Below are 13,229 nucleotides of genomic sequence, written 5' to 3'. Positions count from 1 at the left end.
AATTCCCGCATCTGAAGCCAGGGCAGGCTCAGGCCCCTGACTCGGCCTGGCTGGTGCTTGCAGAATCAGGCCCCTGACTTGGTGGTGATGCCGCCTGAGGCAAAGGATCCAGTGCGGACTGAGACTCCTCTGGTTCTGAGTCTGAGCCCGAGTCCCAGGCCATCACACTTTGAGATGGGGGGCAAAGGCCTGCACTGCTGCATGTGTTGTGGTGGGGCAAAGTCCTTGTCCTCTACATGCTCTAGGCAGGTTTCCATAGAAAGTCCTGCCTCCTTGCCTACTTAGGAAGAGGAAGGTGATTGGGCTCCGGGAAGGGCAGGAACATGGCAGGGAGAGTAATCTGTAAAGACAAATCATACAATTATACAGTCGGAAGGTACCCCCAGGGTCCTCTGGTCCAACCCCCTGCAATGCCAGAATCTCAACTAAATCATTCATGAAGGATGACCATTCAACCTCTCCTTAAAACCCTCCAATGAAGGAGAGTCCACTGTTTTCCAAGAGAGTCCATTCCACTGTTGATGTTAGGGACTGGGCAGAGGAGGAATGGTGGAGACCACTGTGGCGTTTGTACTGAGCTCCCGGTCGTCTCAGGGACTATTGACCCGTACACCACTAATCCGCTGCCCCCAATCAGATCCTCCCAGGTAAATCACTTAGTCTCAGTCAGGTTCTCACGTTAACAAAGAAGAGTGTCGTTTATTTCAGACACAAACTTTAACTGCATTCCAAATGTTGTTATTCTTTACCTTCCTAGTCTTACTTTATCCTGTCTCTATCTCTTCTACCTCCCCTCACACAAGAACCAACTGCACTGTCTCTATTACCAACTGCCTGCCAACTGCTTTTCCAACTGCCTTTCCCTCCCAACCAACCAACCAACCAACCAACCCACCCACCCACTAAAACCAACCAACTAACTAACAAACCTCAGGCTAAGCCCTTTTATAAACAGGGAGGCTCTGTCTCCGGCTTTCCTATTGGTCAACATTTTAACCCTTTCTCTCCCTCCTGTACAGACATTTTCTAAACGAATGGGCAAACGTCATATCCGCCTCCCCAGCTTGACCCTTCCAGCGAGGAGGGAGAGGAAGACAGTTTAGATTTACAACAGGGGTTTGAGGGCGGTCGCAGCTCACAGGCAGATGAGGGGGAAGGTTAGGAAATAATGGGAGAGGAGGAGGAAGCACCAGGAGGCGACAACTGATAGACACAGTGTCTTTAGAAAGCATTCCAGACCCCCCATCCCCCAGAACCCAGCGAGCCTTCAAAGTAGGAGAGCAAAGAGCTTGAAGACAGAGGGCATGTAGCAGCACCTGTAGAAGTGACAAATGAGGAAGTGTGAGAGATGGTGGGGGTGGAGATTCACTCAGGCGTTATCCTAACGCCATTATCCAAGAGGCTGGGTTCTATAGCCTCTCTCTGTAAACGCTGAATAAAAAGTGGATGATAAGAAACATTTCCTTGTCTTTGTACGTTCCTGGGCAAATGGCCAGCAGCAGCCTGACAGTTGGACAGCCTTACCATCTGAAAGTTCTTCCTGATATTTAGTCAGAATCTCCTTTCTTGGCACTTGAGGCCTCTGGTTTAGGTCCTATCTTCCAGAGCAGGAGAAAACAAACTTGCTCTATTTTCCATGCAGTCAACACAAAATGTCTTCCATGTGACAGCCCTTCAAGTCTTTGAGTTTCAATCTAAACCACTGAACCTCTTGGGCTTGCCGATCAGAAGGTCGTCGGCTCGAATCCCTGCGACAGGGTGAGCTCCCGTTGCTCTGTCCCAGCTCCTGCCAACCTAGCAGTTCGAAAGCATGCCAGTGCAAGTAGATAAATAGTTATCACTGTGGCGGGAAGGTAAATGGCATTTCTGTGCACTCTGGCTTCTGTCACAGTGTCCCATTGTGCCAGAGGTTACTGTTAGGTCCATCATGAGACGTCTGCCAGCTTCCAACCATGGATACCAGCAGCCTTCAAGCAAGCAAACTTGCCTTATTATCGCTCTCAAGCATCCCACTTCCAGAGGATTGCCTCCTTCCATTCACCACTTCACCTCTTCCAAGTGGAAGAAACCTGGGCAGTGCTGAATGTCACATCCATTGCCAGGTGTGTCCTCCGAGAAATAGAAAAGGGCTTTCCCCTTGGCCTGCCTTTATATCCACTCAGTTGCCAAGTGCTTTTGTGACATCACAAGAAACCCACAGCCAATGGCAACAGCTGGGGAGGCATCACCTTCAATGCTTTGAGCCTCACAATGGCAGGTGGATCTATCAGTGATTGTGTGCTTGTGTGGAGCTGTGGTCTAAATCACTGAGCCTCTTGGGCTTGCTGATCGGAAGGTCAGTGGTTTGAATCCACGCGACGGGGTGAGCTCCTGTTGCTTTGTCCCAGCTCCTGCCAACCTAGCAGTTTGAAAACACACCAGTGCAAGTAGATAAATAGGTACTGCTGTGGCGGGAAGATAAACAGTGTTTCTGTGCACTCTGGTTTCCATCACGGTGTTCTGTTGCACCAGAAGCGGTTTAGTCCTGTTGGCCACATGACCCAGAAAGCTATCTGTGGACAAACACCAGCTCCCTTGGCCTGAAAGCAAGATGATGGCCCTTGTGGTCTCTTCCAACTCTATGATTCTATGATTCTATGAGTGCCACAACCCCATAATTGCCTTTGACTGGACTTAACCGTCCAGGGTTCCTTTACCCTTTTTTACTTTCTTATATTGAGCCAAAATAGATTAATGGATGGGAGCACTCTGGGGAAGGGTGCAGGGAGGAAGAAGCTACCTGGTAGATCCTAACCAAAAAGCAATGTTCCGTTGGTGTACCTCTTTCCAAGCCAGTCTTCCTTGCAGTCATTGTGTTTGTGCCCCTTGACCTTCACTCTACAGGTGACTGTAGAAAACGTGGGCTTTCCCAAGCATGGTAGAAGAAGCATGTCATGGCAGGCTTCCACATAACCATGGGAAGCAAGGACTCTAAATAGATGAAAATATCCTTCTCTGCTGCTTTTTTCATTGGCACATAGTGAGCGCAAGCACGCACCTCTGTCTGAACCTGTATTTGTCACAGTGGCAACGAAAGTGTCTTTCGAAGCAGAACCCACCTCTGAATTCATCAACATTCATTTGCATCTCTTAAGTTTAGGATCCACCACTCTAGGTTTGCAAATGGAACCCTGTCTGCACCAGGTATTTTTGCACTAGGCACCCGTGATCAATGAGAGTATGACTGTAGATTTTCCATTCACATTTGCACCTAGAATTCACCACTGATTTGTGGTGGGATACTTAGAACATCCCATCTCTTCTCATTTAGTATACCCACCTTTTGTGTTGGAAACTTTCAGCCAGATCTTAAGACCTGTTCGTTTTCTCAATCCACGTAACCTTCCCCTTAGTAAGCAGAACGTTTAAGTTGTTTAACTTCTTTATAGGATCCTCCAGGACAGATTGTACTAGCCTTAGCTAGTTCACCCTCATTTCTCCTCCACCCTGACCCCTTGCCTCCTTTTCCATGCTTCTTATTTCCCCCATATTTTAACAGCAACCTAAAGGGAATATAAAGTCTGGTGCTTTCCTTTAAACCCATTTTAGGAGGGTTTAAGGAGAACCCAGTCCCAGGAAGGCTTCAAGGTAGCCGATGGATCTTGCTTAGCACGAATCCTGAGTTATTAACCTATAGGTTTTCCCTACAAGTCTTCTAATGAAGAAAAACTTACCCCTTCTGCAGAACCTAAGAGGTTCTATTGACAATCATTCTGCATGTATACATTCTGTTAAGTAACATAAATAGTAGAATAAATGATCAGTGGCCATGGAATGTTGGGGAAAGAACACGGGAAAACAGGGAGGAGGGAGAATCGGATGAATTCTCTTGGAAAGCTATACTTTACTGGCATTTTGAATAAAAGCACTTTGCGCACGGCAATCTTTTGTTGGACTCCAGCCTTGTGCAGAACATGCGGCACACCCTGGTCTGAAACAGCACATGTGGTCCTCTAAAAGTCTCCAGATCAAAGCTTCATGCATGTGGCTCCTCTTTGCTGATAGATGCCGGGTTGGCCGCCTTGTCAATATGTTTGGTCCTCTCCTGTGGAGAAAAAGCAGATCAAATCCAGCCAAAGAAACCTCCTAGGAACAGAGAGTACAAGGTACCAGATTTATGAGAAAGAATAAAATGTGCTTTGATGAACAGCGGGGCATCTTAGTCACCAGGTTTATTTATCTTCTATTAGCCTGCAGTATTAACGTATAAGTTTTCCGCACAAGTCTTAATGAAGGTGTGCGTCTCAAAGTCACTGACTGTAATGAAAATTTCCATTGGCTAATGCACGATTGCAAGGTGGCATCTGAAAGGCAGATTACTGACAGCAATCAATAGAGCACAAAAGCAATGTATTTCTTTGACTGTTTATTTTGCAAAGATATGGGGAATGCCCTGGGATTTTTTTGATTTTTTTGATCATTTCTCTGTACTCCTTCTGAATGTTAATGTTTTCTGAAGATTGTTTCAGACAGGCTGTTAGGTTGCTGTTACCCACGGAAGCAGCAGCGAGCAAGGAGTTGCTGAGGCAGAATTAACATCATGGCTTGGGTCAAAGGAACGAGAGGATATGCCAGCTAATTGCTGCCTAACACAATCAGAATTTGTGTGTGTGTGCTTTGGAGACCAAGACATACTCGGGTCCTAAGCTTTTTTTCAATCCAGTTCCACAGCTTGGGCTGTTTGCCTAGTTTTCTGTATGCCTCGGAAGACCAGCAACAAAGAATGGGGACAAAACTACCTGTAACTGCTACCCTAGAATGTGGGCTAAGTTTTCTCTCGACTGGATGAAGGTACTTCTATGACAAAAGCTGAACTCCCCAATTGCCTCTTTCAGCTTATGTGTATAACTTGATGTGAAACAAAGGCTCCCTGGAAACGGTAAATATTGCAGAGAGGACTGCGCGTTCCTTTAAAAAAATATATCAGCTGAGCAGATTTACTGAGAAACAAAGACATATTAGATTTAGAAGCATTAAGAAGAAATTAGAAATCAAAGTATATTTTTGAGCTATTGTTTATAGATTCAGAAATGAGGGTGAGTTTTTGCAGGGACGTGTTTCTTTTATGGGCTTTGTTTTGTTGTAATTGACTAGTGCCTGGAAAATCAAACTTTAAACCAAAAATGTCTCTATCTTTTAAAAATACAATCCTTTGGTATTCGTTGTGCTGCTAAGCCTATGGCTGCAATCCTAAGAATGCTTACTTGGGAGTAAGCACCATTGAACTCAGTGGAGCTTACTTCTGAATAAACAAGCATAGCATCAGGTCGCAAATACCATAAAAATAGAGTTGTGTTCTGCGTGGATAAAATCATGCAGAATGACAGGTGGAATTAAAAAGCAACAGAACCCTTAAAAATACATTGAGGATCATTAAGAAATTGTACAGTATGTAATTTAGTTGACAGACTTTCTTTCTAGAGTGTTATTGGAGTGACGGCTAACTCTGCGATTAAAGGTTTGTTCTCTACTAGCCATGCAAATGTTCAGTAATTTGTTCCTTCCAAACTATTTCAAAGTAGTTCTTGAGAAGTGTTTGCATTTATTTGTTTAAGAGATCATTATCTGCCTTTTGATTTTAAGGTCCCCAAGATGGATGACCTGTACTTTATAAAATAAATTTACTGTTCAGGGACTGATTTGCTGAGCATGGTGATGATGAATCTCACGATACCACAACAAAGTTAATAAACAAGCCAGTGCCTTTTCCCTAAAAATAAATAAAAAAATGTTTAGTGGTACTCTCATTTTCTTACTCATATTGAAATACTGCCTCTCAAAGAGGCCAAACTTAGATTCACAAAATGTTTAGGGGTGTGCGTCCCCCTGCGTCCCCCCAGGAAAAAAGCGCGGAACAAAACTGCTTTTAACAAATTCTTCAACTCCTAATGTCAGGTACAGTACAGATTGGTTTAAAGTATCACTGCCTAGAATCTATGAAACGACACTATAATTGGAAATTGGATACAAGCCTTCTTGTTTGTATCTTTAAAGGACTGTAAGAAAAAAGTGTGTATTCCCTGATTTGGGGTGACTTGGGAGTCCCCTTTTGTCTCAACAGTCCCCTGCGCTCACAGGGCAGAACTGTGCTATTAAGCCAAGTGTTATTTGCTAGAAGGCACAGAGCCAAGTGTAAAACCGAAAAATTAAGCAAGGGGATTTGTGTTGTGAACTGAGCAGCACTTTTCCCTGTCCTGTGTGGTAAATGAGACCACTCTTAATCTAACACCTCAATCCTTATGGAATGCATCAACAACATGAAAGGCTATTATATTATCTCTGAGAACTATAGAGCATGAGGAAAGATGCAGTGGTTCTAGTTTATGGTTTGATTTAAAAAAGAAAGATATCTGAATAGTAAAAAACAACCACCACCCAATTTGCATCCCAATTATACACGGCAATATTTTATCCTCACAACAACCCTGAGAAGCAGGTTAGGGTGAAAATTTAGGATTTGGTCAGGCAGCCAGTAAACGGGGAACCACAGGTAGAAATCTCTCTACATGGGCCAAATAGAATTTCAACAAGATTGTTAGCTTGTACTGCTTGCCCGCCAAATGGACTGAAATGTTTAAGAGCGTGTTTTAAATTAGTAGTCTTTTTTTGTAGCTGGCAGTTCAATCTTGCTGCAAGGAAATATACAATGTTTTGAGAACTGTGTTGTATGGTTGTATTATAATATGTATGTGTGTGTGTGTGTGTATATATATATATATATATATATATATATATATATATATATGTGCAGGTTTTGGTGTCTTCGGGTGTCTTCCCGTGTAAGAGTTGGGGTGTCTAGGCGACGTTTCGACGAGGTCTCACTCGTCATCTTCAGGCTGGTGCTTTCGGCTTCTTGTTACTGGAACAGAGCAGGATCTCAGTGTTTGAGTTCCTATAAATACTGTTGAGGGGGTGTGGTGTATATCCTCCAACGTTCTGGGCAGAGAGGAAGTTCCTAGGTTAGTGTGCCTTTTCTTCTTTTGTTCATTAATTACTTGAGGGATATCTTGAGTGATTTCTTGAGTGATATTCTGAGTACCACTTAGGAGGGTCATTAGGTGTGGATTAGTTGCTAAAGCTTTCGTGTCTTGACCTCTTGAGCTTGTGAAGAGTTTTTCTGAGAAGATGGCTGTACTGCATTTAGTTGTGCTCTGGCTTGGCTTCGTGTATAGGGGCGAGCTGTGGTTTTGTGCCCTGTGCCAGCCAGATCTGTGTAGGGATTGCAGGGGGGTGCAGCATCCGGAGGTGCCACTATGGTTTGGCTACTGGATGGTGTCTGTAATTTATCTGTGGAGAGGGTCTGGGTTTGGGTCTGGTGTGGTTGATTGGTTAATTAATGAACAAAAGAAGAAAAGGCACACTAACCTAGGAACTTCCTCTCTGCCCAGAACGTTGGAGGATATACACCACACCCCCTCAACAGTATTTATAGGAACTCAAACACTGAGATCCTGCTCTGTTCCAGTAACAAGAAGCCGAAAGCACCAGCCTGAAGATGACGAGTGAGACCTCGTCGAAACGTCGCCTAGACACCCCAACTCTTACACGGGAAGACACCCGAAGACACCAAAACCTGCATTCCTGTACCCGTGAAAATCTACGAAAGCATATATATATATATATATATACACACACACACATATATATATGTATGTATGTATATATATATATATATGTATGTATGTATATATATACATACAGAGAGAAAGAGAGAGAGAGAGGGTTAGTTGTCCAGTAGCACCTTAGAGACCAACTAAGGTGCTACTGCACAATTTATTTATTTATTATATATATTTCGTCTGTGTCAGACCAACACGGCTACCTACCTGAACCTATGTTTTTATTGTGAGTTGGCCTGGGAAAGTTTTTTGATGCATGGGTCGCAAACAAAAATACAAACATACCATGCGTACCAGAAGGTTTGATTCAAATAGCTAGGAGCCACTTTTTTTACCTTTACATTAACTCTGAAGGGCCACACTCCTGCATATTTTTCTCGCATTCTTACTCCATGTGTTCTTTTTAGATGTTTCTCTTTTAATGCCTTTTTATACAGCACTATGTAGCTCTGTACTCCAACTGTTCATCTGAACCCTTTTGGTCTCCTACTCCCTTGTAGACCTCCTCTCCTTTGTATAGTGTACAGTTATACCTCATGTTGCGTCCTCTTCAGGTTGCGTGTTTTCATCTTGCGTCCCGTGACAACCCGGAAGTACCAGAATGGGTTACTTCCAGCTTTCGCCGCTTGCACATGGGCAGAAGCGCTAAATCGCGCTTCACGCATGCGCAGAAGAGCCAGGTTGTGCCGCATGCCTGCGCAGACATGGCGCTTCAAGTTGTGGGCTTTTCACATTACGGACTGGCCTCCAGAACAGATCCAGTCCATAACTTGAGGTACCACTGTACTCTCTTTACTTTGGTCGAATCCCATCTTCTAGCTACCCCCATTATTTCTCTATCCACCATTTCTCTACCCTACCCTATCCTACAGGTCTCTGCTTCCTAATATCTCAGCTTTGACCCATTGCACTTTAGTTCCCAATCTTCCCAGCCTCTTACTCCATTTGTAGAAAAGCATAAGACAAGGTCATGTTGGATCAAAAGCCCAGCTCTGCTTCCAGTAGTAACCAGGGAGATAGATGTCAGATTTTTCCCATTTTCCACATTCGACGCTGCTCTGGCCAGTGGTATTTATCAAAACACTCAGGACAGGAGTTATGGCATTCTTCATTTTGCATTACTAACACTGTTAATTCCACCAAATCTTCAAAAAAAAAAAAAAAAAAAGGCCAACCAAACAGCAAAATATACTGGACTGAATCTGAGTGATCCTGCTCTCATCATGGGGGGGACGGGACAGATTTATTGCACCACCATAATACAAGCCCTTCCCTTGGCTCTTAGAAATATATTTTGGGACCAGAGTGAGAAGAACCCTGAGCAAATAACTCAAATAAGGAATTGCTTTCAAACTCAAAGTTCAAACACAATCCCTTTTATGCATTTGGAAGTCGCCTCTAAACATTGTTCGGGATTAGTCCTAACCAATTTTGTATTTCTATCAAACTCTATATCCAATTTAGTTAACTTCCAATTTGCCCTTTGCAAAACCTCATTTGTTACTTCAGTGGAATTAACTTTTGCTGCCGGGGCTGCCATATGTTCAGAATTTCCCAGACATAGACAGGATTTGTCTGTCAACAATGGCGTCGGGGCTGAATTTTCGAGAATGGTTTAAAATGTCCGGGAAAACCTGGGCATATGGCAGCCCTTCCCAATGTCCATGTCTGGATTTTCACTTTCTGAAACATAGCAACCCTACCTTATGCACCCTGTAATATTAAAAAGATGCAGCGTGAATAAATTGTATTGTTATCACTATGTTGGACACAAATGGGCAGATTGGCCGTTCTTGTCTAGAACAATAGGGGGGGTTATTGGGTTGTTTTTGTTTTTATTATGTATTTGGTGCTTTTAAATTGTGATTTTATGTTGTAAATGCCCTGAGACCTCCAGGTATAGGACAGTATACAAATTTAATTTAAAAAGTAATAAATAAACTGACTGGAATGTCACCCATCACACCTATCTGCTAGGACTTGGGAAGAGAGCATATATATATATATATATACATATAAATTATAAAATGTACCAAAAACTTATCACTTATACAATCTTTTTTAGACTTCCATCAGCACCTCTGATGATCCACCGTTTTAACCACTTCTTATGCAGTTCTTAACTTTATATTGCCTTTACATCTCTTAACAAATCATCCTTCCCCTTCTCCATTTTGCAATACTTCCAATAATACTCCTGACAAAACTTCTTGCAAACCTACAAACGTCGTCTGATCCTCACAAATACTTTTCAAGTAGTCTGTAAATTTACTCCAGTCTTCTGTGAATTTATGGTCCCGCCGGTTTCGAATCCTTCCTGTTAGTTTATCTAGTTCTGCATAGTCCATTAACTTCATTCTCCATTCTTCAATTGTCGGTAATTCTTCTTGCTTCCATTTCTGCCTCATCTAGGGTCTCAAAGAAATGTCTCTCTCTTTGCATCTTCAGAGCCTTGACATTCTACTCAAGACAGACTTACTTATACTTTCGTTTCTCATCTCTTCAGTTTCAGGCAATGAAGGATCTGCGAATGATTCTTACCATGCCCTGATGATGAAAAGAAGAAGATTGTGGAATTCCTTGGTTCCTCTTTCCTGGAGAATGGATGGCGAGTCCTTCACCTCTGCTTTCTTCTCTTCTGGGAACATTCCCGCAGAAACCGGCATCACCCTGGAACAGAAAACAACCTTTGTCTTTGTCGTTTTGTTATTCATTTTCCTCGGAATCCTCATTGTCCGGTGTTTCCGGATTCTCCTAGACCCCTATAGGAGCATGCCAACCTCTACCTGGGCAGATGGAATCAACGGACTAGAGAAAGGACAATTTGATTATGCCCTGGCTTAAAAACCAAGGATGCAAAAACTTTATCGATAAGTCTCTGTCATGTGGAACCCGTTTCTCGCACGGGCGAAAATATGAAGGCGTTGTTGTTTTTAAACAGTTGTAAGGCAGGTGTGGGGAATCTTTGGCCCTCCAGATGTTGGTGAAAAACTTGGCCAGTGGTTATGCTTGCTGGAGCTGTAGTTCATCAACATCTGGAGAGTCAAAATTTCCCCACAGCTGCTGATGGGAAACCAGCAATTTCCTCCAAGAAGAAAAGATGGAAATTTTTCGTATGCAAAATTCAGCTTTGGGTATACAACGCACACAATATCTTTTAGCTCAGACAGCACTTTGATTTGCAGCTGCCTTATTTCTAAAAGGAGATGGCTATTTCCTCTCTCCCCCCTCACCTACCTCCAAACCTTTAATGAGCATATCCATATTTAAAAGCAAGCATGTGATTTTTGTGGCTTGTGCGTGGACATTAGGTAATGTTTTTCGAGTACAGGCAAAAAAATGTATTCCCACTCCACTTGTCCCTCTTACCAGAAAGGTAAAAGTTTCTCAGCAACCTTAATTAAAGATTGATAGCTTCAAGGGCTGATTTCAGTGGAAAATATGGCTCACTCACAGTACAACCTTGATTAGGAAACCATGACTGAAATCATAGATATAAATCAGGAGTGCCTTTCCAAGACTGACGGTATATAATCTGCTTCGTTTCAAATTATGGTAGGTTCTTTTAGGTTTGTTTCATGTTAGGTCAGCTGTAGCAATTTTAGTTAAACTCACTATATATATATATATATATATATATATATATATATATATATATATATGCAGGTTTTGGTGTCTTCGGGTGTCTTCCCGTGTAAGAGTTGGGGTGTCTAGGCGACGTTTCGACGAGGTCTCACTCGTCATCTTCAGGCTGGTGCTTTCGGCTTCTTGTTACTGGAACAGAGCAGGATCTTACTAAGATCCTGCTCTGTTCCAGTAACAAGAAGCCGAAAGCACCAGCCTGAAGATGACGAGTGAGACCTCGTCGAAACGTCGCCTAGACACCCCAACTCTTACACGGGAAGACACCCGAAGACACCAAAACCTGCATTCCTGTACCCGTGAAAATCTACGAAAGCATATATATATATATATATATATATATATATATATATATATATATATATGCACATCTGCTCCCAGTACAGTGGTACCTCGGGTTACATACGCTTCAGGTTACATATGCTTCAGGTTACATACGCTTCAGGTTACAGATTCCGCTAACCCAGAAATAATACCTCAGGTTAAGAACATTGCTTCAGGATGAGAACAGAAATCGTGCTCCGGCGGCGCAGTGGCAACAGGAGGCCCCATTAGCTAAAGTGGTGCTTCAGGTTAAGAACACATTCAGGTTAAGAACGGATCTCTAGAATGAATTAAGTACTTAACCCGAGGTACCACTGTAGTGCTGTCTGGACAGAGTTTTAGGGCTGGAGTCCAGAGTCATACTCAACAGAATGAATAGAAAGGCCCCCTGAATGCAAAAGAGTTGGCTTACCCCATTTTGAAGTAAGGGCTACTCCAAATTTCTTTTTTATTGCATATTCGTGATGATTTGTGCTCAGAAGGATGTGTCCATTTGGTTCTTTCAGTTTCGCATACTGGATCGCACCACATTAAGAGCGCATCCGAATCAGAAGTAGGTTTCATGGATGCATCCAGCATTAGCAAGAAATAGACAATTCACAGCAGATCAGGCTTGTATGAAATGCCTTCAGGAAGGCACAACTACAGCTCATACATTCAGGTCAGTGCAATCGGTTTCCATTCACACTGTAGATCAGGGGCATAGCGTGGGTTGCTGTTGCCCGGGGCAGGGCAAGTGTTGCACCGCCCTGGTGGACTGGGCAGCAGTCAGTCCCTTTGCCGACCAGCATCTAATCAAGGGAGTCTTTCCTTACAAGCTAGGCCCAAACTGGGATCAGAGAAAAGACAGAGAAACTTGAAGGCCAGGAGCACTGCTGTCAACTTGCCCTCCTGTCCTTGCAGCAAGGCGCACCTGCAGTGCCTTCCTGCCTTCCTCTTCCTCCCTCCTCGGTGGGCAGTGGTGGCTCCCTCCCTCCCTCTCTCCCTCTCAGCCGGCCCAGTGGTAGACTACGCGTGGGTGTTCCTTCGCTGGCCACAAGGAGAAGAAGACACCACTTCCACCCCAGCCCCGAATGACCAGCCTGGGTGCGGTTTGCCTCCTCACAGCTCCTGCCTCAATGAGGGAGCCTGTTGTGGGCGTCCCTGGTTGCACCCTCTCAGAAATTTGTGCCCGGGGCCATGGCCCCCCATGCTACACCACTGCTGTAGGTTAACAATGTGCTAAAGGGGAACACTTGCACAGCTCACCTTAATACAGCTGAATTACCACAGCTGTTGTGAATCAGAGTGGAGCGTTCTTACCATTCAGTCTTCATTTCCTGGGCTTCCAGGGAGGTCAATGGGACACTGTGTACCTGGACAGAAACTTAAGATGCAAATGCAACCTTACAGCACAATCTTAGACATGTTTACTTAGAGGCAAGTACCACTGAGCTCAATGGGATTTACTCTGGATTAAAAGGGAGGACTCTAGCCACTGCACAAACACAATGCTCTCATCTTGAATTAACAATAGTAATAGTTGCTACCTTTCTCACTGGGCTTACACCAAACAGCGCCAACAGATCTAAGTCCCCATTATTTAAAACTCATCTCCTAAAATTC

General features: G+C 43.6%; 1 protein-coding gene across 1 annotated transcript; it reads left to right on the top strand.

Moving 5' to 3' along the window:
* Positions 1 to 10,208: 10,208 nt before the first annotated feature.
* On the top strand, positions 10,209 to 11,078 carry CTXN3 (cortexin 3; the record flags this gene model as incomplete). Its single annotated transcript, XM_081213985.1, has 1 exon — positions 10,209 to 11,078. One exon carries the CDS (start codon positions 10,209 to 10,211, stop codon positions 10,500 to 10,502), a length of 294 nt encoding a protein of 97 aa, XP_081070111.1. The 3' UTR covers positions 10,503 to 11,078.
* Positions 11,079 to 13,229: the final 2,151 nt, after the last annotated feature.

The sequence above is a fragment of the Podarcis bocagei genome, assembly GCF_964188305.1.
Source record: "Podarcis bocagei genome assembly, chromosome: 11".
NCBI lineage: Eukaryota > Metazoa > Chordata > Lepidosauria > Squamata > Lacertidae > Podarcis > Podarcis bocagei.
Note: the sequence above shows the minus strand (reverse complement) of the source record. Positions and strands in the feature narration are given on the sequence as shown.